Genomic DNA, 23,974 nt, shown 5'->3' on the forward strand with positions numbered 1-23,974 from the left:
ACTGGGACTGTGTACTGTACACTCCATAACAGTCAGAGAGATGAATCCTTGTGACCTTTTCTCTCCACAGTAAAGGTTTGATGAGTGATAATCTGCCCTAGAAAGCCGTTCCAGTCGGTCCTGGCGCTCATTTACGCTGAAATGCATTTACCCAGCTAGCGAGGAGAGGGTGGGGTGGAGGAGGAGGAGATGATAACGTCCTGATAACTAGTCTTGTGGTTGAGGTGCGGGGGGTGGAACAGAAGGGGGGCAGAGCCAGGGGGTGTAATGTTATTCGTCTGCTGTTTGAAGAGAGTCAGACCAAAATGCAGCGTGTAGGTTATTCATGACTTTTAATGAAGAAAATAGCGGTACATGAAATAACTGAAAATACGAAAACAACAAACGAGTGAAACTAATACAGCCTATCTGGTGACTAACCCAGAGACAGGTACAATCACCCACGAAATACAACGCGCACTCAGGCTGCCTAAATATGGTTCCCAATCCGAGACAACTAGAATCAGCTGACTCCAATTAGGAATCGCCTCAGGCAGCCAAGCCTAACTAGACACACCCCTAATAATACACACCCAATTAATACAAACCCCAATACGAAATACAACATATAAACCCATGTCACACCCTGGCCTACCCAAACAATAAACAAAACACAAGATACAATGACCAAGGCGTGACAGAACCCCCTCCCTAAGGTGCGGACTCCGGGACGCACCTCAAGAGCATAGGGAGGGTCCGGGTGGGCGTCTGTCCATGGTGGCGGTTCTGGCTCGGGACGTGGACCCCACTCCATCAATGTCCTAGTTCCTCCCCTTCGCGTCCTAGGATAATCCACCTTCTCCGCCGACCATGGCCTAATAGTCCTCACCCTGATCCCCACAACTGAGGGGCAGCTCGGGACAGAGGGGCAGCTCGGGACAGAGGGGCAGCTCGGGACAGAGGGGCAGCTCGGGACAGAGGGGCAGCTCGGGACAGAGGGGCAGCTCGGGACAGAGGGGCAGCTCGGGACAGAGGGGCAGCTCGGGACAGAGGGGCAGCTCGGGACAGAGGGGCAGCTCGGGACAGAGGGGCAGCTCGGGACAGAGGGGCAGCTCGGGACAGAGGGGCAGCTCGGGACAGAGGGGCAGCTCGGGACAGAGGGGCAGCTCGGGACAGAGGGGCAGCTCGGGACAGAGGGGCAGCTCGGGACAGAGGGGCAGCTCGGGACAGAGGGGCAGCTCGGGACTGAGGGGCAGCTCGGGCAGGTAGTAGGCTCCGGTAAATCCTGGCTGGCTGGTGGACCTGGATGACTCGGGTTGTCTGGCCGATCTAGAAGATCCTGGCAGACTGGCACTTCTGGCGGATCCTGGCAGACTGGTGACGCTGGGCCGACTGGCAGCGCTGGGCAGACAGGATACTCCGGCAGCGCAGGAGAGGAGAAAGGCTCTGGCTGATCTGAACAGGCGGGAGACTCCAACAGTGCAGGAGAGGAGAAAAGCTCTGGCTGCGCTGAACAGGCGAGGCGCACTGGACGCGCTGGGCCGACTGGTAGCACTGGTGGCGCTGGACAGACAGGAGACTCCGGCAGCGCAGGAGAGGAGAAAAGCTCTGGCTGCGCTGAACAGGCGAGGCGCACTGGAGGCCTGGTGCGTGGTGCTGGAACTGTTGGTACTGGCGCGAGGACACGCACAGGAAGCCTGGTGCGGGGAGCTGCTACCAGAGGACTGGTGTGTGGAGGTGGCACAGGATGGGCTAGACCGTGAAGACGTACTGGAGATCTTGAGAGCAGTGTAGGCACAGGACGTGCAAGGCTAGGGATGTGCACAGGAGGCCTGGTGCGTGAGGCTGGCACCAACTTCACCAGCTGACTAACACGCACCTCCGGTTGAGTATAGAGCGCTAACTCAGGTGCTATTAAATCCCCGACACGATCCGTCGGACGAATATTATATCTATAGCACCAAGCTAGCAACTCCCTCATTACTCTCCACTCCACTTTCCCCATTAACTCCTTCACAGTCTCTGCTTCGCTCACCTCTAACACTGGCTCAGGTCTCCTCCTTGGCTCCTCACGATGAACAAGGAGAGTTGGCTCAGGTTTATCTCCTGACTCAGCCATACTCTCCCTAAGCCCCCCCCCCAATAAATTTTTTGGGGTGACTTTCCGGTTTCCAACCGCGTCGCCGTGCTGCCTCCTCATACTTGCGCTTTCCCCCGTTACCTTCGGTTCTCGCTCTGTATAGCAATGCTTTCCTTCTCGATTCCATACGTGTATAGCCCTCTTCGCATTGCTGTAGGGAATCCCAGGCGGGCTCCTGCACTCGCTCTGGGTCGGCCGCCCACCTGTCGATTTCTTCCCACATCGTATAATCCCTGCTTCTGCCGTCCATATCGTCCTCCTTTAGCTCCTGCCAGTTCACACGCTGCTCGGTCTGTGAATGGTGGGTGATTCTGTAATGTTATTCGTCTGCTGTTTGAAGAGAGTCAGACCGAAATGCAGCGTGTAGGTTACTCATGACTTTTAATGAAGAAAATAGCGGTACATGAAATAACTGAAAATACGAAAACAACAGAGTGAAACTAATACAGCCTATCTGGTGACTAACACAGACACAGGTACAATCACCCACGAAATACAATGCACACTCAGGCTGCCTAAATACGGTTCCCAATCCGAGACAACGAGAATCAGCTGACTCCAATTAGGAATCGCCTCAGGCAGCCAAGCCTAACTAGACACACCCCTAATAATACACACTCCCAATTAATACAAACCCCAATACGAAATACAACATATAAACCCATGTCACACCCTGGCCTACCCAAACAATAAACAAAACACAAGATACAATGACCAAGGCGTGACAGGGGCCCCTTCTTGTCATTCTAATTTACTCCACACCGTCTACCTTGAAAAGCCTCGCAGTGTTCCCAAAATAGACGGCTGGGACCTTCTGTCAGGTTGTTTTGTGTTTGATAATTGCATTCACCGGTTGCTTGTTTACATAGCTTTCGCAAAGTCGTCTCACTGTATGCTGACTAGATACTGTGTATGTATGGACACAATTAAATTAAGGCCCACCCTCTTGTCTGTCTCGCCAACTCTTTTGTCCCCCTCCACCCTCTTTTTCTCTCGCTCTCTCCAGTCTCCACCTCTCCGCCCTGTCTTTCTCCATCCTGTTTTTCCACTTATTATCAACTGCCATCCCAGTGATTGCTGAGTAAATACTGTAGAGTGTACGTACACTCTAAGGAGTGCCACTGAATCACTCCGGCAACGGTGGTAAAGACTATGTACGAACCTGGAGTTCAAACCGACTGCATTTCATTCTCCGACAGTGTTGTTGAGGAACACACAGCAGAGAGGCAGAGCAAGGATATGGGGATTTTCCATGAAGGTTATGTGCTGAGAGGATTCATTATGTCGGGACTACATTGGCTGTCTACTTGTTAAAACTATCACACGGTCATCACGCAGTTAGAGTGATTGGTATAATTGATTTGTAGCATACCCATGGTTTGGCTGTGCTATATTTGCTTTACAGATTTGTCTAGATTATGTCTGAACTCGCCATTCAAGTTGTGCAAATGACAACCAATACAGTTTGGAATAATTACTCTATGGAATGGGTGGCGTTTTGTTTATTTTTTACCAGCTAGTCAAGTCATTTAAGTTTAGCTATACCGTTGCCTATATTGTTGTTTTTAATGTGGAGGCGGTATACGTCACATTCTGCATCTCCCTTCTGTATTGCCACAACTCTACTAATGCGGGTTCTCTTCAGATATTGGCACTGTTGTTATCCAAACCCTATATCACTAAATTCATAATACTGTTATGTACAGGATAGGCATATTTAGACTTTCAAAAAAAGTTATATTCACAAAACATCTACATTTTTCAGGGCAAATTGAAGAATTGTGTATGCCAGGTATCTAGACTCTCATATCAACACAGCTGAGACGTGTGGTGTGGGAACCTGGGAAGAACCATGTAGTATTTGGGTCAAGGATAGTTCAAGATGTACTGTTAAGGAGTGTAGGCTACTGCTTTATAATATCCAAGGACTTCATATGTTCTATTCAGAGGTAACTGGCTCTGGCAACCAAAACTGTCATTCTCAATCTAAACGTGAATCGATTCTCAATTGCCATACGGTTGTAGAAACATAAATCCCTCTACTTTCATATCACATCAATATAATTTCAAATTTGCTAAATTCACTGAGTGTACAAAACATTAAGGACACCTTCCTAATATGTAGTCGTCCCCACACCAGAAAAGCCTCAATTTGTCTGGGCATGGACTCTTCAAGGTGTAAACTTTTCCACAGGCATGCTGGCTTATGTTGACTCCAATGCTTCCCACAGTGGTCACATTGGCTGGCTGTCCTTTGGGTGGTGGACCATTCTTGATAAACACAGGAAACTGTTGAGCATGATACACACAGCAGCATTGCAGTTCTTGACCCAATCCGTTGTGCCTGGCACCTGCTACCAGACCCCGTTCAAAGGCACTTATCTTGTCTTGCCCATTCATCCTCTGAATTGCACACATACACAATCCACGTCTCAATTTTCTCAAGGCTTAAAAATCCTTTAAACTGTATCCTCCCCTTCATATCATTTTTCTGTGTATTTTTGGGAGGTATTTTATTAGGATCCCCATTTAGCTGTTGCAAAAGCAGCAACTACTCTTCCTGGGGTGCACACAAAACATGAAACAATACAGACCATCAATAGACAAGAACAGCTCAAAGACAGAACTATATAAAAAAATGTAAAGGCACAGGTAACCTACATATCAATGCATACACACTAACTATCTAGGTCAAATATGGGAGAGGCGTTGTGCTGCAAGGTGTTGCGTTATCTGTTTTTTGAAACCAGGGTTGCTGTTTATTTGAGCAATATAATACTGTACACATTCTTGAATTTGTTCAGGATTCGGGGATTGTGAAAAGACCCCTGGTGGCATGTCTCATGGGATAAGTGTGTATCAGAGCTGTGCGTAAATTGACGATGCAAACAATTTGGGATTTTCAACACAATGTTTCTTATAAAAAGAAGTGATGCAGTCAGTCTCTCCTAAACTCTTAGCCAAGAGAGACTGGCATGCATAGTATTTATATCAGCCCTCTGATTACAATTAAGAGCAAAATGTGTCGCTCTGTTCTGGGCCAGCTGCAGCTTAACTAGGTCTTTCCTTGCAGCACTGGACCACAAGGCTGGACAATAATCAAGATTAGACAAAACTAGAGCCTGCGGAACTTGCCTTTTTGAGTGTGGAGTCAAAAAAGCAGAGCAGATCTCTTTATTACGACCAGACCTCTCCCCATCTTTACAACCATTGAATCTATATGTTTTGATCATGACAGTTCACAATCTAAAGTAACGCCAAGTAATTTAGCCTCCTCAACTTGTTCTACAGCCACACCCTTAATTATCATATTCAGCTGAGGTGTAGAACTTAAGGAATGATTTGTACCAAATACAATGCTCTTAGTTTTAGATGTCCAGGACCGGTTTATTACTGGCCAAACATTCCAGAACAGACTGTTAACTCTTTAAGAGTTTCAGGGACTTCATTAACTGTGCTTGTGGTTACTGATGTGTATATGGTTGAATCACCAGCATACATAGACACACATGCTTTGTTCAATGCCAGTGGCAGGTCATTGGCCTAGAGAGCGGTACACCACACGTTACATGTATGACATGAGAGAAGCTTCCATTAAAGAGAACCCTTTGAGTTCTATTAGATTGCCATATCGTGTATTCAGAGCTGAGGTTGAAAAGCCATAACACCAGTTCTTTTCAACCACCGGTTATGGTCAATAATATCAAAGGCTGCACAGACATCTAACAGTACAGCTCCCACAGTCTTATTTATCAATTTATTTCAACCGATCAGTCATTTGTGTCACTGCAGGACATGTTGAGTGCCCTTCTCCATAAGCATGCTGAAAGCCTGTTGTTAATTTGTTTACAGATAAATAGCATTGTATTTGGTCAAACACCATTTTTTTCCCCCCAACAGTTTGCTAAGAGCTGGCAGCAAGCTTATAGGTCTGCTGTTAGAACCAGTAAAGGCCGCTTTACTGCTATTGGGTAGCGGAATTACTTTGGCTTGTTTCCAGGCCTGAGGACAACGACCTTCCTCTAGGCTCAGATAAAAAAAACATGACAGATAGGAGTGGTTATAGACAGCAGCCATCCTCAGTTGCTTTCCATCTAAGTTGTCAATGCCAGGAGGTTTGTCATTATTGATTGATTTTTCCACCTCTCCCACACTAACTTTACAAAATTCAAAATTGCACTGCTTTTCTTTCATTATTAGATTTTTGTTTTATGCATGAATACAATTGTTCACTGTTCGTTTGTTGGCATTTCCCGCCTAAGTTTGTCCACTTTGCCAATGAAATAATCATACAAAATAATTGCCAACATCAAATGGTTTTGACCTGATTCGATGAAAGATGGAGTTGAATTTGTCTTTCTGCCCATAATTTAATTTCAAGTACTTAACAAGTGACCTCAATAAAGGATCTTAGCTTTCATCTGGGTTCACCACCTTGTCAGTCCATGTCATGGAAAGAGCAGGTGTCCTTAATGTTTTCCACACACAGTGTACACTGGTTTTAACCAGTTGCAGCCGACAGCATTACATTATTTTTTTTCTGGGATCCTTCTTTTGTTACACACGGGTATTCGGAGATGCTAGATGGCTAATTAGAACTGGTGGTCACCTCTGTCTTCCGTAAACAAGCGCTCTAACATGGAAATATGGCCACGTGGGAACCCTAACCCTATAAAGATCTGTGGTAATTTATCATTTTAGTCTTAGCCATCACATCAGCAAGAAAGAATTGTCAAGTTCCAAAACGCTTACAAAACCGTATCGCAAGCGAGACATAGCCTATTAACGTTTGGACAGAGCTTCGGGGCAGTGTTGGCACATCTGTGTATATGGCAGAAATGTAAATGAATAGACTCTAATGCGCTAGCGTAACGTCAATGAAATGTTCTAGGTCAACGGTACATGCCTGGACCAAGGGAGTGACCATACACCAAAGGTATTTCATCGTGGTTGTGTCACCTTGCCTTGCACTCCCAAGATTTCCCACGTCAATGGAATCCTTTCTTCTTCCTTCTCCTAAAGTGTGGCTGTGAGTGCGTAGTCATAATCTTGTCGGTCTTATTTTTGCTTTGTTAATCGTACACAAACGTCAATCTAGACAGAGGGACTGTAATCCAGGTAAAACTTTGCAGGGTTCACTGTCAACAACGGTATTTCCCCATGGAAACCACCATGGAAGCTACTGTGTCTTTTTTTAGTGTGGTTTCATCTTACCTAGAGACACGACGCAGTGCTGCACTATATGGAGCTGATTGACATACTCTCTGTGTGACTTGGGTTTTACCCTGGTGACTCAAAAGGCTCTGGAGTGTGTGACAGTAATTCCCCTTTAATTACGTAGGAAAAGTGCTCCCTTCCATCTAGCTTCCATCTGTCATTCCCCGCCTGAAAGTATTGGACATGGTATGTTTGGGCACTGGCTGCTGCTTAGGGGCTTTACTGTACCTGCATGGGGAAACACTGAGGGTATGGTTAGTAAGAGAACATAACCAACCTCCTCTCTGTTTCCCCTCCCTTAATGATCTCCCCAGTGCTTGCCAGCCAGCCATTCAGTGAGCTCTTCGGCGGGTGGTAAGCCCCGGTAGGGGAGAGGTTTGTGTAAATGCCTTTGTTCGCTGCACTGGCCTGTCAGATTCGGACAGGGCTGATGTGAGGCTCCTGACACAACCCCTATCACCATCCAGACAAGGGAGAGGGAGAGTATTGGGAGAAACAGAAAGGCAGCGCGCTAGAGAGAGACTGAGGGTGGGGCAAATGGAGCAAGGGATAGGAATATAGCTCACTATTGATGTGATGACTCATTATTACTATTTTGGTGAGGATTTGATGTTCTCAATCTCTTTTTTTTTATGCTGGCACAAGTGTGAATGTTTGCTGTGCTAATGTGTGCATTTACCTGCAACGCCCAGGATGTGTGCACTCCAAAGCAGTGGGCCATATTAAGACTAGCACATCCATATCCACCCTATTTTTAAAACATAGCAGAATCACTAATGAAATGCAGTGGTATTTCTACCTCAGAGTTCCATCACTGACGAGGCCTACAGTATGTTAGCATTTTTGCGCTGTAGCGTCAGTAGAAATACGGTATGTTAGCATTTTTGCTAGGGTTATTATGCTCAGGCGCAGTGGGTAGACTTGGCTAGCTTGATTTGTTTCTTTCTGTGTTATTGTTAGCTCATTGTCTTGCCCCAACTATGTAGGTCACTTTTCTTCTCTCCCAGCCTGTGATGTGATTTTGAATTGAACTATTTAACTAGTCTTTATTTTAGCTAGGTCATTGGATAAATTTAGTTGCCAACATTGCCAATTTATTATTTTAACATAATGAATCGTAAATGTTGACGACCATACTCCTATTCATTTGGCTAATCACAATAGTATACCGTGTGTTCGGGAGATCACAGTATTTTGTATATCTACAGCACATAGAAATCATATCAACCCTGAACATAGGCCTTAGCTTGTTGCTTCATACTGTATCATTCCAGAGCACATGTGATCCTGGGATGTTGAACAGTGTCTAAGCAGACGATAATTGATGATATCACTCTCTGGCTGCAGTGTGTTCCCCAGGCTTGCCCCCGCCTGCCTCGCTCAGGACATACTCGTGTTGTCTCAGGACTCTGGCATCTTGCTGAGAGATGAGCTGGTAGAGCTGATGATGTCACCAAATAGCTAACTAGGAGTGCCCCAGCCCTGTGTACTAGTGGGAATCACAAGTTTGTGTGTGTAGAATTATCCAGATTTGACTACATGTTGTTGCCAAATGCCTAACACTTCCTTATACACTTGGGTTGTATTTCACAAAGGGTTAAGTTGTCAACTTTTACACTCATTAAGAAATAACTTCAAAATAATTGTGATGTATATGATTGACTTTAACTCGTCTATACTCTCATGTTTATAAAGATGGAATGAGTTAAGTCAGTTACTTTGAATCACTGCGTCCTCTACGTGACCATATTTGTTAATCTATTCAGACTTCCACACCTCCAGATGAAGGTCGTGTGATCTTCTCACCGGGAAATCTAGTCTTGTGACTTTTTATCAGGAGGTGACTTCATCACGGTCTTGCTCTGTTTTTTTGCTAAAGGAGCAGGGTTGCATCTTGATCACTGTGAAGTAGTGACATTAAATGAAATGTACTATTGACTATCTGATCAGTCCATTCATTCCAGTCTGACGTATTGTAGTCTTTATGCTTCTCAACACTTATTGGACTGTATCGATTATTCTGTGTAGTTACAACTTAGACACTAGAGCCTGCACTCACTTCAACTTAATTACATACACAGTCCTACTAGCTCTAATGTACAGTTAAGAATCTGCTGTACATCCACATTGCTGGACATTTAGCATTGCACAGAGAAACTGAGAAGATGCACAGGAAAACACTTATCTACTCTGACGGTGTATCCCCTGTTTGCCATGCTCTATCCTGGTCTGTTTCCCCTCTGCTGATGGGATAGTAAAGCTGGTTTATTCAGGCAGGATTTGAGCTCTGTTCCCCTTCCTGCTGCAGTATGTATGGCTGGGTTCTGCTGCTCAGACAGATTGACTGTCGGTAATTGGTGTGTGTGTGTGTGACCGTCCGTCTGTATCCACAAGCTTTAATCTCCCAGTACAGAGGGAGAGAAGAGACTGATGTGCAGACAGACATGGAGGGGGGTGGGTTTGAGTGAGTGAACGTGTCTGTGGTCATGCTGAGACTTGAGTTCATGTCGGTGAATGTAGGACGCTCCCATGGTGATGAATGTACGAGTCTGGGATCCTTGTACTGTAGCTTCCATGTCATTTGATATTTTTCATTAATTGATTGTCTATGGGTCTTAACAAGCAGTTGCTTATCAACAGATAGTATGTTGATGGTGTGACCATCTGTAGAGCATTTACAGACGGATTATCCAGACTATCCCCATTCCCCCAACAATGTAACCGGATGAGTTAAAGCTGAACGATGAAGGCAAGGATGGAGGACCCCGACTTAGCTAGTTGACTATACTAGGATGAGTTAGGGTTGCACTAGGATCAGTTGAAGCAGAATGAAGGGGCCACGGAGGACACAGGTTTAACCGTCTGACTAAACTTGGATCTTTTTCTGCTGAATGGAGGCACAAAGGAATAAAGGCTGAATAAAGGCTGAATAAAGGCTTAATGGAACATGGACCAGTTAGTGATGTATAGCTCTGGCCCACTAGACATTAATGAGCGCTGAGATCAGCCCTATTTCTCAGACGGATAAGGATGTCTAGGCAGGATAAATGGTGTTTTTTTTCTCAGCCAGAAGAGAGGAGGAAATCTGACTGGCTGAGAGATTCACTGGGAGGGCTACCACGGAACCCCCTCCGTCCTTCTCTTCACGTCTTCCCCCCCTCTCCCTTCCTCCCCTCTCTCTGCTCTAGATGAGTTATGGTGGAGACTCGGTGCTTCCTCTGAGCAGGGTAAAGTTCACTTTTGTGCTGGGTGTACATTCCCACCGGCTGCTCTGCAAACTTTTGTCCCTTTATTCTTATCTCTCACCACTAGGCCCCTTCCTCTCCCCTGGGGCTATATCCCTCCCTATCAAAGTCCCAGAGTCATGGATGGATGGGGACTTTCTATCCCATAGTTTGATACTGTAATAGGCCCATATTGCTGACTCAGTTTTATTCAATGTACAGAGACATGACTCAAACTTTCATGATGTATCCAAAGGATGGACGGGCACCCTTTGGATACGTAACATTTGCCCAGTACCGTCCAATGTTCCATACGCACAAAAAGCTTATTTCTCTCAAATGTTGTGCACATCCTCTCAAGTTGTTTACATCCCTGTTACTGAGCATTTCTCCTTTGCTAAGGTAAGCCATCCACCTGACAGGTGTGGTATATCAAGCAGCTGATTAAGCGGCAGTCATTTACTCAGGTGCACCTTGTGCTGGGGACAATAAAAGGCCACTCTAAAATGTGCTGTTGCTAGCGAATTACATTTTCAATTCTCTAGCTTAAGCCTTCTCCAACGTTGTTTTAGAAAATTTGCCTGTTTGTCCAACCGGTCTCACAACCATAAACCACATGTATGGCATTGTGTGGGCGAGCGGTTTTCTGATGTGGACAGAGTGATAATGCACAGCCCCATGTCACATAAATCTCTACACAATTTCTGGAAGCCTGAAAATATTCCAGTTCTCCCATGGCCTGCCTTCTCACCAAACATGTCACCCATGGAGTTTGTTTGTGATGCTCTGGATCGACTTGTACGACGGCGTGTTCCAGTTCCCTCCAATATTCAGCAACTTTGCACAGCCATTGAAGAGTGGGCAGCGTAGCCTAGTGGTTAGAGCGTTGGACTAGTAACCGAAAGGTTGCAAGATCGAATCCCCGAGCTGACAAGGTACAAATCTGTCGTTCTGCCCCTGAACCCACTCTGACCTAACCGCCTAGGCTGCCATTGAAAATAAGAGTTTGTTCTTAACTGGCTTGTAAAATAAATTAAAAGACCAGGATTGGGACAATATTCCACAGGCCACAATCAACAGCCTGATCAACTCGATCTCCTATGCAAAGGAGATGTATCATGCTGCATGAGACTGGTTTTCTGATCCACGCCCCTACTTAAAAAAAAGTATATCCGTATTCCCAGTCATGTGAAATCCGTAGAGTGAATTTAGTGAATTTATTTAAATCTGATTTTCTTATGAACAGTAACTCAGTAAAACCTTGTTTGTTGTTGCATTTACATTGTTAAGTATACAGTTGAAGTCGGAAGTTTACATACACTTAGGTTAGAGTCATTAAAACACAATTTTCTACCACTCCACATATTTCTTGTTAACAAAACTAGTTTTGGCAAGTCAGTTACTTTATGCATGACACGATTCATTTTTCCAGTTGTTTACAGACAGATTTATTTCACTTAATTCACTATCACAATTCAGAGTCAGAACTTTGCATACACTTAGTTGACTGTGCCTTTAACCTGCTTGAGATAGGGGGCAGCATTTTCACATTCGGATGAAAAGCATGCCCAGAGTAAACTTCCTGCTACTCAGGCCCAGAATCTAATATATGCATATTAGTAGTATTGGATGAAAAACACTCTGACGTTTCTACAACTGTTTGAATGATGTCTGTGAGTATAACAGAACTCATATGGCAGGCAAAAACCTGAGACAAATCCAACCAGGAAGTGGGAAATCTGAGGTTTGTAGTTTTTCAACTCATTGCCTATTGAATATAGAGTGTCTATGGGGTCATATTGCACTTCCTAAGGCTTCCACTAAATGTCAACAGTCTTTAGAACCTTGTTTGAGGCTTCTACTGTGAATTGGGGGAGAATGAGAGTTTATTCAACCAGGTGTCTGGCAGTGCCATGCGCTGATCATGCGCGCACACGAGAGGTAGCTGCATTCCATTGCAATTCTAAAGACAAAGGTTGGTTCTAAAGACAAAGGTTTGAAAATTCTCCGGTTGGAACATTATTGAAGATTTATGATAAAAACATCCTAAAGATTGATTCTGGTTTGACATGTTTCTACGACCTGTAATATAACTTTTTGAACTTTTCGTCTGAAGTTTTGCCTGGACTTGCCCACGTCTTGTGAGTTTGGATTTGTTTACCAAACGCGCTAACAAAATTTGTTATTTTGACATAAATGATGGACTTTAGCAAACAAAACAAACATTTATTGTGGAACTGGGATTCCTGGGAGTGCATTCTGATGATCATCAAAGGTAATTGAATATTTATAACGCTATTTCTGACTTTTATTGACTCCACAACATGGCTTGTTTTTGTGTATGATTATTGCATGGTTTGCTTTTTCCTAAAAATCTTTTTTGAAATCTGACACAGCAGTTGCATTAAGGAGACTTATATCTATATTTCTGTGCTTAATACTTGTATCTTTTTTATCAAAGTTTATTATGAGAATTTCTGTAAATTGATGTGGCTCTCTGAAAATTTGCCGGATGTTTGAGGCACAACATTACTGACCATAAAGCGCCAATGTAAACTGAGATTGTTGGATATAAATATGAACTTTATCGAACAAAACATACATGCATTGTATAACATAATGTCCTATGAGTGCCATCTAATGATCATCAAAGGTTAGTGATTAATTTGATCTCTCTGCCTTTTGTGACTCCTCTCTTTGGCTGGAAAATGGCTGTGTTTGACTAGGCTCTGACCTAACATAATCATATGGGGTGCTTTCCCTGTAAAGCCTTTTTGAAATCGGACATGATGGGTAGATTAACAAGAAGTTAAGCTTTAATTTGGTGTATTGCATATGAAAGTTACATATTTCTAAAATATTTTTGAATTTCGCGCTCTGCCTTTTCAGAGGAATGTTGTCGAGGCGGAACCCCTAGCCGTAAGAAGATTTAAACAGCTTGGACAATTCCAGAAAATTACGTCATGGCTTTAAAAGCTTCTGATTAGGCTAATTGACATCATTTGAGTCAATTGGAGGTGTATCTGTGGATGGATTCCAAGGCCTACCTTCAAATTCAGTTGCTCTTTGCTTGACTACATGGGAAAATGAAAAGTCAGCCAATCTCCTCAGAAAAAAACATTGTAGACCTCCACAAGTCTGGTTCATCATTGGGAGCAATTTCCAAATGCCTGAAGGTACCACGTTCATCTGTACAAACAATAGTACGCAAGTATAAACACCATGGGACCAGGCAGCCATCATACTGCTCAGGAAGGAGACGTATTCTGTCTCCTAGAGATGAATGTACTTTGTTGCGAAAAGTGCAAATCAATCCGAGAACAGCAGCAAAGGACCTTGTGAAGATGCTGGAGGAAACGGGTACAAAAGTATCTATATCCACAGTAAAACAAGTCCTATAATGACTCAACCTGAAAGGCCGCTCAGTAAGGAAGAAGCCACTGCTCCAATACCGCCATTAAAAAAGCCAGACTACGGTTTGCAACTACACATAGGGACAAAGATTGTACTGTTTGGAGAAATGTCCTCTGGTCTGATGAAACCAAAATAGAACTGTTTGGCCATAATGACCATCGTTATGTTTGGAGGAAAAAGGGGGAGGCTTGTAAGCCGGAGAACACCATCCCAACCGTGAAGCACAGGGGTGGCCGCATCATGTTGTGGTGGTACTTTGCTGCAGGAGGGACTGGTGCACTTCACAAAATAGATGGCATCATGAGGAGGAGAAAATATGTGGATATATCGAAGCAACATCTCAAGACATCAGTCAGGAAGTTAAAGCTTGGTCGCAAATGGGTCTTCCAAATGGACAATGACCCCAATCATACTTCCATCGTTGTGGCAAAATGGCTTAAGGACAACCAAGTCAAGGTATTGGAGTGGCCATCACAAAGTCCTGACCCCATCCTGTAGAAAATTTGTGGGCAGAACTGACAAAACATGTGCGAGCAAGGAGGCCTACAAACCTGACTCAGTTACACCAGATCTGTCAGGAGGAATGGGCCAAAATTCACCCAACTTATTGTGGGGAGCTTGTGGAAGGCTACCAAAAATGTTTGACCCAAGTGAAACAATTTAAAGACAATGCTACCAAATACTAATTGAGTGTATGTAAACTTCTGACCCACTGGGAATGTGATGAAAGAAAGAAATAAAAGCTGAAATAAATAATTCTCTATACTATTATTCGGACATTTCACGTTCTTAAATAAAGTGGTGATCCTAACTGGCGGATTTTTTTTACTAGGATTAAATGTCAGAAATTGTGAAACTGAGTTTAAATGTATTTGGCTAAGGTGAAAGTGAACTTCCGACTTCAACTGAATGTCCGTATGTACTGTATTTAGAAGGAGTGGGCCCTGGGAACACACATGTGTTACAGACACAAACCCAGTAGCCGGGGTCAGTGAGGCAAAGGGGGAGGGCATGAGGAGATCATGTGATTGCTGGGGAAAAGACAGTGGTCAGATATTGTAGTGTTCTCAGAACAATGGGCCTTCTTTGGCTCACTGGACGTTCAGTTCTTGAAGTTGCATGCTCTATTAGGATCCCACACTGTGTTTGTGTTACTCAACTACTTGTATTGGTAAAGGCAGCAAAATAAGATGATCACTTTTGTTGGTAAGTCTACCCCTAGTCAACCTTCGATGATATCACCCTGACGTTCAATGACCTTGTTGTCACCAAAGCCCTTTTAGTGTATTTGGTCACTCCTGTCGCCCTGGCTTTCTGTGAGTGTTTTGCTTGACGTCAGCTGAGCACTTGTTTGTTTCAGCAGGCAGGGAAGGGCCCGAGCTGATGGTTGGCGGTTTGGATCTGGAGCGGGGAATTGTGGGACTGCTGATTTAGGAGGGGTGGGGAAGATTAGGGGCAGCTGGAGGAAGGTGCTCAGGTGGCCCCCACCTTCACCCCTCAACCCCCATTCTGCCCCTTCAGGAGTTTGTGTGTGTCTGCATGAGTGTCTTACATGTTATCATACGTAGTCATTCTGTACAGAATGTTCTGTTAGTGCGTCTGTATGTGTGATCCTCACAACCATAACACCAAACCAATGCTATTCCCATTGCCCCATGACTTCACTCACACAACTCCCACTGAGCTACAGGACGAGGTTATTCAAAAACCCAACATTCCCTCTCTTCACTCCTTCAGTCATAGCTTGGTCGCTCCAGCTGTGTTACCCCCCCTCCTGCTCTCTCCCCTCTTCCCCCTCTTAGCTTGGTGGTTCCAGCTGTGTTACTGTTCCACGAACACAGAGCATTATTCATACGAGCTAGGAGGGGGGCAGATCCTAATTGAAATTCCAGGCTTTTCTTTGGTAGTGGAGCGGAGCTACAGCCTGCAGTCTCTGTATTATCCCTGGCCTGTCACCTTGAAAGACCCATCTGGAGCTGGACCGCGTGCTCCGGCTGCAGAATGCGGCCGCCAGAAAATAAAACACTTGTCAAAAAAGACAGGAGGAGATGTAAAGGAAGAAATGAATGGTGGACAAAAGGCTGAGGGAGAGACGGGGGAAGAAAGAGGCAAAGCAACTGTTACAATACCAGACACATTGCCTGCTTTTAATATATTTTATAAATGGTGCTGCTGCAGCATCGAGCTAGCCAGCTAAGGGGCTGAGTTGTGTGTTTCTGCCGGCTAGCGGCTAGCGAGGTGGTGGCATGCATGCTAATGACTGTATGAATGAACCAGGATCTTTCTTATCGTAGCTGGGGAGAAGTAAGTACAAGTTGGCCATCGTTAGTTCACCGCAATGGGCTCTGTTCAGGGCAGTGCCTCTTTAGTGCTCTTAAGACAAAATAAGCAAATATTTGACGTCATATTCTCTGCATGATAATTGCCGATTTATGCTGTGGCGTCAGTCATACAATGTCCCTGATCTTTCCTCTGTATTGCATCAGTTCCAGACAAGGTAATTAGACAATGTTCACGATAGTGGCATCGGTATCAGGATACCTCCTCGCTGTGTGGTGGAACTAGTGCCACCACTCTCCCCTCTGACCACTCTCTGTCAAGTTGTGAAAATGTGGGGGTGACATTGTTGACCCTTGGTTTGACTTGTAGGCTAACCTCTCTCCTCTTTCTCTCTTCGTCCGTCCGTCCCCCTCCCTGCGGTCGAGCTCTGTCTGGAACTGTGACTGTGCTTATGTCTGTATTGTAATATTACTCAAGTCTTCTCTTTCTCTTTTCCAGGGATTGAGCTGTGCCTACCAGCCTGGCGTTTCTCCATGACCATGGTTGCCAGCTTCGTGGTGCTGGTCGGGCAGCTCCTTATGCCAGGGATGGCATACCTCTGTCGAGACTGGCAGGTCCTGCAGGCCGTCATCATCTGCCCACTGATCCTCATGGTCTCTTATATCTGGTGAGGACAACACCTACTTTACTCCCCATCTCAGGCAAAGCACAAAACAGTTTTGGGACAGGCTATACCCCCACCACCTGCTTTAATTTAGCATCTTAGTATTGATATATTTAGCTGTTTATTATACGGGTGATCCCATTGAGATTGATACTACTGATTTAATTTACTTGGTTACTTGCTATAGCCTACCACTCCCAATCATCATACACTACAGTTCATGATTGGGTTATGTTGTAGGCTAATGTGGGTTCTATTTATCCAATGCTTATATTATGTACACTACCGGTCCAAAGTTTTAGGACACCTACTCATTCAAGGGTTTTTCTTTATTTTGACTATTTTCTACATTGTAGAACTATGAAATAACTATTAAGTAACACATGAAATAATGTAGTACCCAAAAAAGTGTTAAACAGAGATTTTTTAAATAGCAACCCTTTGCCTTCATGACAGCTTTGCTCACTCTTGTCATTCTCTCAACCAACTTCACCTGGAATGCTTTTCCAACAGTCTTGAAGGAGTTCCCACATGCTGAGCATTTGTTGTCTGCTTTTCCTGCACTCTGCAGTCCAACTCATCCCAAACAATCTCAATTGGGTTGAGGTTGGGGGGATTGTGGAGGCCAGGTCATGTGATGCAGCACTCATCACTCTCCTTCTTGGTCAAATAGCCCTTATACGGCCTGGAGGTGTGTTGGGTCATTGTCCTGTTGAAAAACAAATGATAGTCCCACTAAGCCCAACCCAGTTGGGATGGTGTATCGCTGCAGAATGCTGTGGTAGCCATGCTGGATAAGTGTGCCTTGAATTAGACATTTCCACCGGTCTGTCCATTTCTCGATTTTCTTGGCCCAAGCAAGTCTCTTATTATTATTGGTGTCCTTTAGTAGTGATTTCTTTGCAGCAATTCGACCATGAAGGCCTGATTCACACACTCCTCTGAACAGTTGATGTTGAGATGTGTCTGTTACTTGAACACTGCCGAGCATTTATTTGGGCTGCAATTTGAGGCTGGTAACTCTAATGAACTTTTCCTTTATAGCGGAGGTAACTCTGGTTCTTCCTTTCCTGTGGCGGTCCTCATGAGAGCCAGTTTCATAGTGCTTGATGGTTTTTGCGACTGCATTTGAAGAAACGTTTCAAAGTTCTCAATGTTCCGTATTGACTGATCATGTCTTAAAGTAATGGACTGTCGTTTCTCTTTGCTTATTTGAGCTATTCTTTCCATAATATGGACTTGTATACGCCCCTACCTTGTCACTACACAACTGATTGGCTCAAACTCATTAAGAAGGAAATAAATTCCACCAATGAACTTTTTAACAAGGTACACCTGTTGAAATGCATTCCAGGTGACTACCTCATGAAGCTGGTTGAGAGAATGCCAAGTGTGTGCAAAGCTGTTATCAAGGCAAAGGGTAGCAATTTGAAGAATCTTAAATATAACATTTTGATTTCTTTAACACTTTTTGTTGGTTACTACTTGATTACATATGTGTTGTTTCATAATTTTGTTTTACAATGTGGAAGATAGTTCAAACAAAGAAAAACCCTTGAATGAGTAGGTGTTCTAAAACTTTTGACCGGTAGTGTATGTATGAAATAGAAGTGGGAATAGCGAGGCATGGGAGAACATGTAATTGGACATTCTGTCTTATCTGTGTAGAATCAGAGGGAAGCTTCTTGGCCCCAAGGGAATTTTCCAGCGTTGCTTCCCCACTGTAGTAACAACCATAATAGCGTATGATAATTAATAGCTTAACATCCATTCCAATGACCTCTACTGTTCATGTTACTACAGCTGGTGTCTCTAAGGCGTGGGCAATAAATACTCCTTCATTAACCACCATTTACCTTGTATTCACACTGTATACCTGATGAGTGGCAGGTAGCATAGTGGTTACGAGCGAGAGTACAGTATTGCAGTTATTACTGAGTTACAATCAGCTAGAAAGAAAGCATGAATGCACACACTCTCTCACTCACAAACACACACACACACACACTTTCCAGTACCCGGGGATTCCCGCAGAGCCTGAGGAAGGAGGATAATATATTGAGGTTCCTTTCAGCTTCTCATTAAATCCCAATGGGGAAAAAAATACTAATTTAATTGATTCAACGGTTCATATTTTCTTGAGAAGATTGTTCTCTTGTTTCCATGTAGGATCTTCCCAGAGTCTCTGCGGTGGCTGCTGGCCACTCAACAGTATGGCCGCTCCAAGTGGATCATGGGACACATTGCCAAAAAGAACCAGGTTAACACCGAGCTGGACACTGATCACATCCTCACAGGTATAGTACACGGGAGAGGAAGAGGTCATCCCTTTTTTAACTGCTCTACTCACAGGTACACATCTCAGTTTTAAAACTGGCGATATTAATGCTGTGTAACTACTCAGTCTTCGGGCTTGAATATCTTTCTCTGTGTATTTGCTGTGCTTTTGATTATTTGAAAGTGGATGAGTTTGTCTTCTTCTGAAGGGAAAGGACTTTACATCTACTATTTCCCTAAGCAAGATCTGCTGGCTTGTCTCTGAGACAGAAGTGCTTGGTCAGTCTGAATGGATCTGACTTGGGAAATCCCCTTCCTTCCTCTATGCCTGGTTCCCATAGTAACAGTCCTCTCTCCTGGGGCCGAGGGAAATTGGCAGGTTAGTAAACCTACACCATGGCCTTCCGGATGGGACCCTCCGGACCCTTAATTAACATTATTAGGGCCTTTCGAGGGTGGAGAGGCATTGCTCACAGACAACAGATGGGGCCAGGTCAATCACTTTGGATAGTGACTAGACCATAGGCAGTGCCATACTGTAGGCAATGCAATATTCCTGCAGTGGACTAGAGAGAACTATGGTATTGACAGGTTATGGTATAGATGTCCCTTTGAATGTAACTGTTTTTCTGGGTGATTTTGTGTGTGTGCGCTCATTAATAGTCAAAAGTTTGGGTGTACCTACCCATTCAAGGTTTTCTTTATTTTTACTATTTTCTACATTGTAGAATAATAGTGAATACATAGCTGCATACCACTGCTGGCTTGCTTCTGAAGCTAAGCAAGGTTGGTCCTGGTCAGTTCCTGGATGGGAGACCAGATGCTGCTGGAAGTGTTGTTGGAGGGCCAAACGGTCACCTTATAATCCCCAGTTTACAATTGGCTCATTCATCCCCCTCTCCCCTGTAACTATTCCCCAGGTCATTGCTGCAAATGAGAACGTGTTCTCAGTCAACTTACCTGGTAAAACAACGGATAAAAAAAAGAGAACCGATAGACAATATAACTCACAGGGCTGAGCTTGTTTTATGCATGTTTTTTATCATGCAACTAATGAAACATTTACTCACATCTGTCATCACGACTATGTTGATAAATTCATTCCAATTAATAATTTGGGATTGAAAACATATAGCCAGCCGAGCCAGCCCGGGTTTGAATATAAACCAAATTTGTTCCCATTCACATTTTCTCCTGACACACAAATGGACTATAAATACATCACGTTACCAATTGTTTACGCTGACCAGCTGGACAGCGCACACAGCCTGTATGCAGCTGCTATTATTTGTAGCCTACAGTTGATCAGACTGAAATATAGTCTCTCTTTCATCAAATACAGCATGTCAGATCTCTTTTTAGGTAGCCTAGGCTGCTGCAACATTTATGAAATGAGTTTTTTCTCGTGTCTGTCCAGAATGATTGTGTTCTCACCTATGCTAAATAAATACAGAAAGAAAGTGGAAAGCCTACTTAAGCACGTGCGGGGGGGGGGGGAATGTGCTACCTCAGCCTCTCTCTTTAATCTCACTTTTAATGGATGATGCGACGGAAGCTATCAAGTCTTTATTGATTTCGACATCCCAGAAAAGACAGTTGTAAGTTCCATATTTTCAGCAAGTAAAGCATCGTACCGTGCAATTACCGCTGCAAGCACCTTGTAGTTGCCGTTGTTAGCAGAACTTTCCGGCTCGCCGTGTCCTCTAAAAGCCCATTCTTACATGCCAAAAATGCAGTGGTGTCGATAAGCATTTAAGAATATCCATGTTCTTCCTTTCTTGTGGCGTTGCGCAGCTTGAATACGCAGACCTTGGTCCACATGATCAAGCGGTTTGATGAAAGGCTCCTTCTTAACCAGCTATGGTTGATATAACCTGCAGGTGGTTGAAGAATGCCTTGCGTGGCTAAACGAGTTTTGTAGCTAAAGTCTATGTTCATTAAAAGTAGTTAAAACCTACACCCCGGTTTGTCATTATACAAGGAACAAATATAACATGGTGTCAGATTGGTAGTCGCTATGACGAGACAGAGAAAAGGAGTTACTCTGCGAATTTCTGCGATGAAAAATGTAACATTCTACCACAAGTCAAGTGACGTGAGTACTCGAAGATGCTAGCTTGCAAGAGCGAGGGCAGCGAGCCGCAGCAGCGAGAGTGACAGCAGTGAGAGCGAGGCTGCATTGGAATCTGTTGATGAGCAAGTTGATGAGCAACATACTGAAATAAGAGAAATTGACACTGTTCCTGTTCTCCGTCATGGATAGGCTTAGACCTCCTACCCCTATGCAGTTAACAGCCAATTTAGCTGACAATTGGAAACGTTTCAAGCAGAGATTCAATATCTACCTAGCAGCCAGTGGAGCAGGGGGAGATGATGACAAATTGTAAGCTTCCATTTTTCTGCATGTTATTGGAGAGGATGCATTGGACATTTTACAATGGCTTTCAGCAAGACGAGGCAAACTTTACATTGACTGTGCGAATGGCTAAATTTGAGGAGTACTTTGTACCCAGCCAGAACGTCACGTTTGAGAGGGAAGTTTTTCTCTGATCAGAAACAGGGAGTCAGTTTTGACCAGTATTTGGCTGAGCTGAACACACTGAGCAAAATGTGTGAATTTGAACATCTGAAAGACTCACTAGTGAAAGACCGGATAGTCTGTGGCATACTTGATAATGGACTCAAGGAGAGATTGCTGCGTGAGCAAGATTTAACTTTGGATAAAGCAGTGAATATGTGTTGAGCAGCTGAAACTACCAGATCACAAGCTAAAGAGCTGTGAAGGGATGAGACGTCAGTGTATGCAATAAAGAGAGGAGCAACACACGCCACAAAACAGAAACGAGCAAAATAGAGCAATCAAAACACTACTTGTGATCCATCCACAAGCCAAGAAATTGCAGTGCAAATGGCAAATCATGTAACAACTGGGAGAAATAGTTTCTCAAAATGTTGAAAAGTTGAGGCTACAAAGGGAAAAAGGTTCATACAGTCAAGGAGCTTGAAGAATTCTTTGTTGATTCTGTGGAAGTATGCCATGCAGTAAAATGCTGAGTGGATTGTGCCGTTGACTGTGAATCAAACTATAATACCATTCAATCTTGATACTGGAGTACAGGTAAACCCATTGTCGCTGGATGAACACAAAGTGAAGAGCAAAGTACACCGATGAAAATTAAGGTTACTGGGGAGAACGTACCAGTCAAAGGAAGCTGCAGAGTAACTTTACAGCACGAAGGAAAACCGCTCAAAGCACAGTTGCTGATCATGGAAAAGAGTGTACAGCCTATTCTAGGAATCAATGCATGTGAAAGCTCGATTTGTTAAAGTGTATGTAGTGACATCACAAACTGAAAATGACCAAGAATCACTACTGGCTGAGGATGTGTTTTTGAAGGTTTTTGATGTTTACCAGGAGAAAACAAAGGTACTGATGACAAAATCACTCGAGTTGTGCATACATGCAGAGAAGTTCCATTTGCACTGAGGAAAAGGCTCAAGGAGGAACTCTGATGCATAGAAAAGATGGACATCATCACAAAAATGGATGAACCTACAGACTGGGTAAGCTCACTGGTTATTGTGGTGAAAAAGAACGGCGATCTCAGGATATGTCTAGACCCGAGAGACCTCAACAAAGCAATCAAGGGAGAGCATTTCAAGTAGCCAACCAGAGAAGAGATAATGTTGCAGTTTGCTGGAGCAAAGTGGTTCAGTAAGCTTGATGCCTCATCAGGATTCTGGCAAATGAAGCTAGACGATGCAAGCTCAAGGCTATGCACATTCAACACACCTGAGGGCAGGTACAGATTTCTTCATCTACCATGTGGGAAACCTCTGCCGCTGAGAGATTCCCATAAGACAATCCACATGATCTTTGAGCACATTCCAGGAGTTGAACACCATCATCATCATCATCGTCGGGCCCACAAAAGAACACGACACGAGAGTGAGACAAGTGCTGGACCTGACACGGAAAGCCAACCTAAAACTAAACAGAGACAAATGTGAGTTTGGTGTGAAAACACTTACTTGCCTTCGTGGGAGACGTACTTTCACAGGATGGAGTCAAACCAGACCGAAGGAAAACATTAGCCATCCATTAGCCAACCTAAAGACCATCACAGAAGAGCCATTGCTCAGGTTCTATGATCCAGAGAAAAGCACAAGGATCCTATGATCCACAAGGATCCACAAATCCTATGAGATCCAAATGGAGCATGTATCACAACTGAGACAAAACAGAGTGGATCTAAGGCTTCAGCCATTCACTCAAGGGACTGAGGATCACCAGGAGGATACTGTTGAAGCGTCAAATGCCTTTAGAAATGGACAATTCAGTCAGAACACCCTGACTGACAATGAACGCTGTCCAACTGTTTCAAGAAGCTCTTCAACAGAACGACCAAAAAGGACTGTCAGAGTCCCTGAAAGGCTTATTGAGAATTGCTTTTAAAAAATGTAAAAAGGGGCACCTGGACTGAATGTTTTGTTTATGTGAAAAGAAATAGAGCCACAATAGAGTATTGTTGGACAGACTATTTAGTTGGGGGAAAAATACATCAGAATATGTTCATTGCTTTTTAAGTGATGAGAGCAATGTAAAATAAGAAAATATTGGGGGAAAGAAATGTGTGTTCTTGAAAAGTGCGTGTTATGCAGGTTGAGTAAACAAATGTGACGTGTAGTTACAGAGAAATGTAGTTTTCTTTTTAAAGGAAGGAAGATGTGTTATGTGTTAATAACATTTAGACTACGTCACCCAGCAAGCTATGCGGG

At 44.0% G+C, this 23,974-nt stretch overlaps 1 protein-coding gene across 2 annotated transcripts in view; it reads left to right on the forward strand.

Annotated features, from left to right (window-relative positions):
• LOC124041777 (solute carrier family 22 member 23-like) overlaps positions 1 to 23,974 on the forward strand; it is a 57,686-nt gene that overhangs the window by 20,800 nt on the left and 12,912 nt on the right. For both annotated transcript variants that reach the window (XM_046359778.1, XM_046359776.1), the window contains exons 4-5: positions 16,753 to 16,921; positions 19,088 to 19,215. In XM_046359778.1, coding sequence (XP_046215734.1) covers positions 16,753 to 16,921; positions 19,088 to 19,215 — 297 coding nt within the window. The remainder of the gene's footprint in view (positions 1 to 16,752; positions 16,922 to 19,087; positions 19,216 to 23,974) is intronic.

Source organism: Oncorhynchus gorbuscha, linkage group LG08 (assembly GCF_021184085.1).
Source record: "Oncorhynchus gorbuscha isolate QuinsamMale2020 ecotype Even-year linkage group LG08, OgorEven_v1.0, whole genome shotgun sequence".
Classification (NCBI taxonomy): Eukaryota; Metazoa; Chordata; class Actinopteri; order Salmoniformes; family Salmonidae; genus Oncorhynchus; species Oncorhynchus gorbuscha.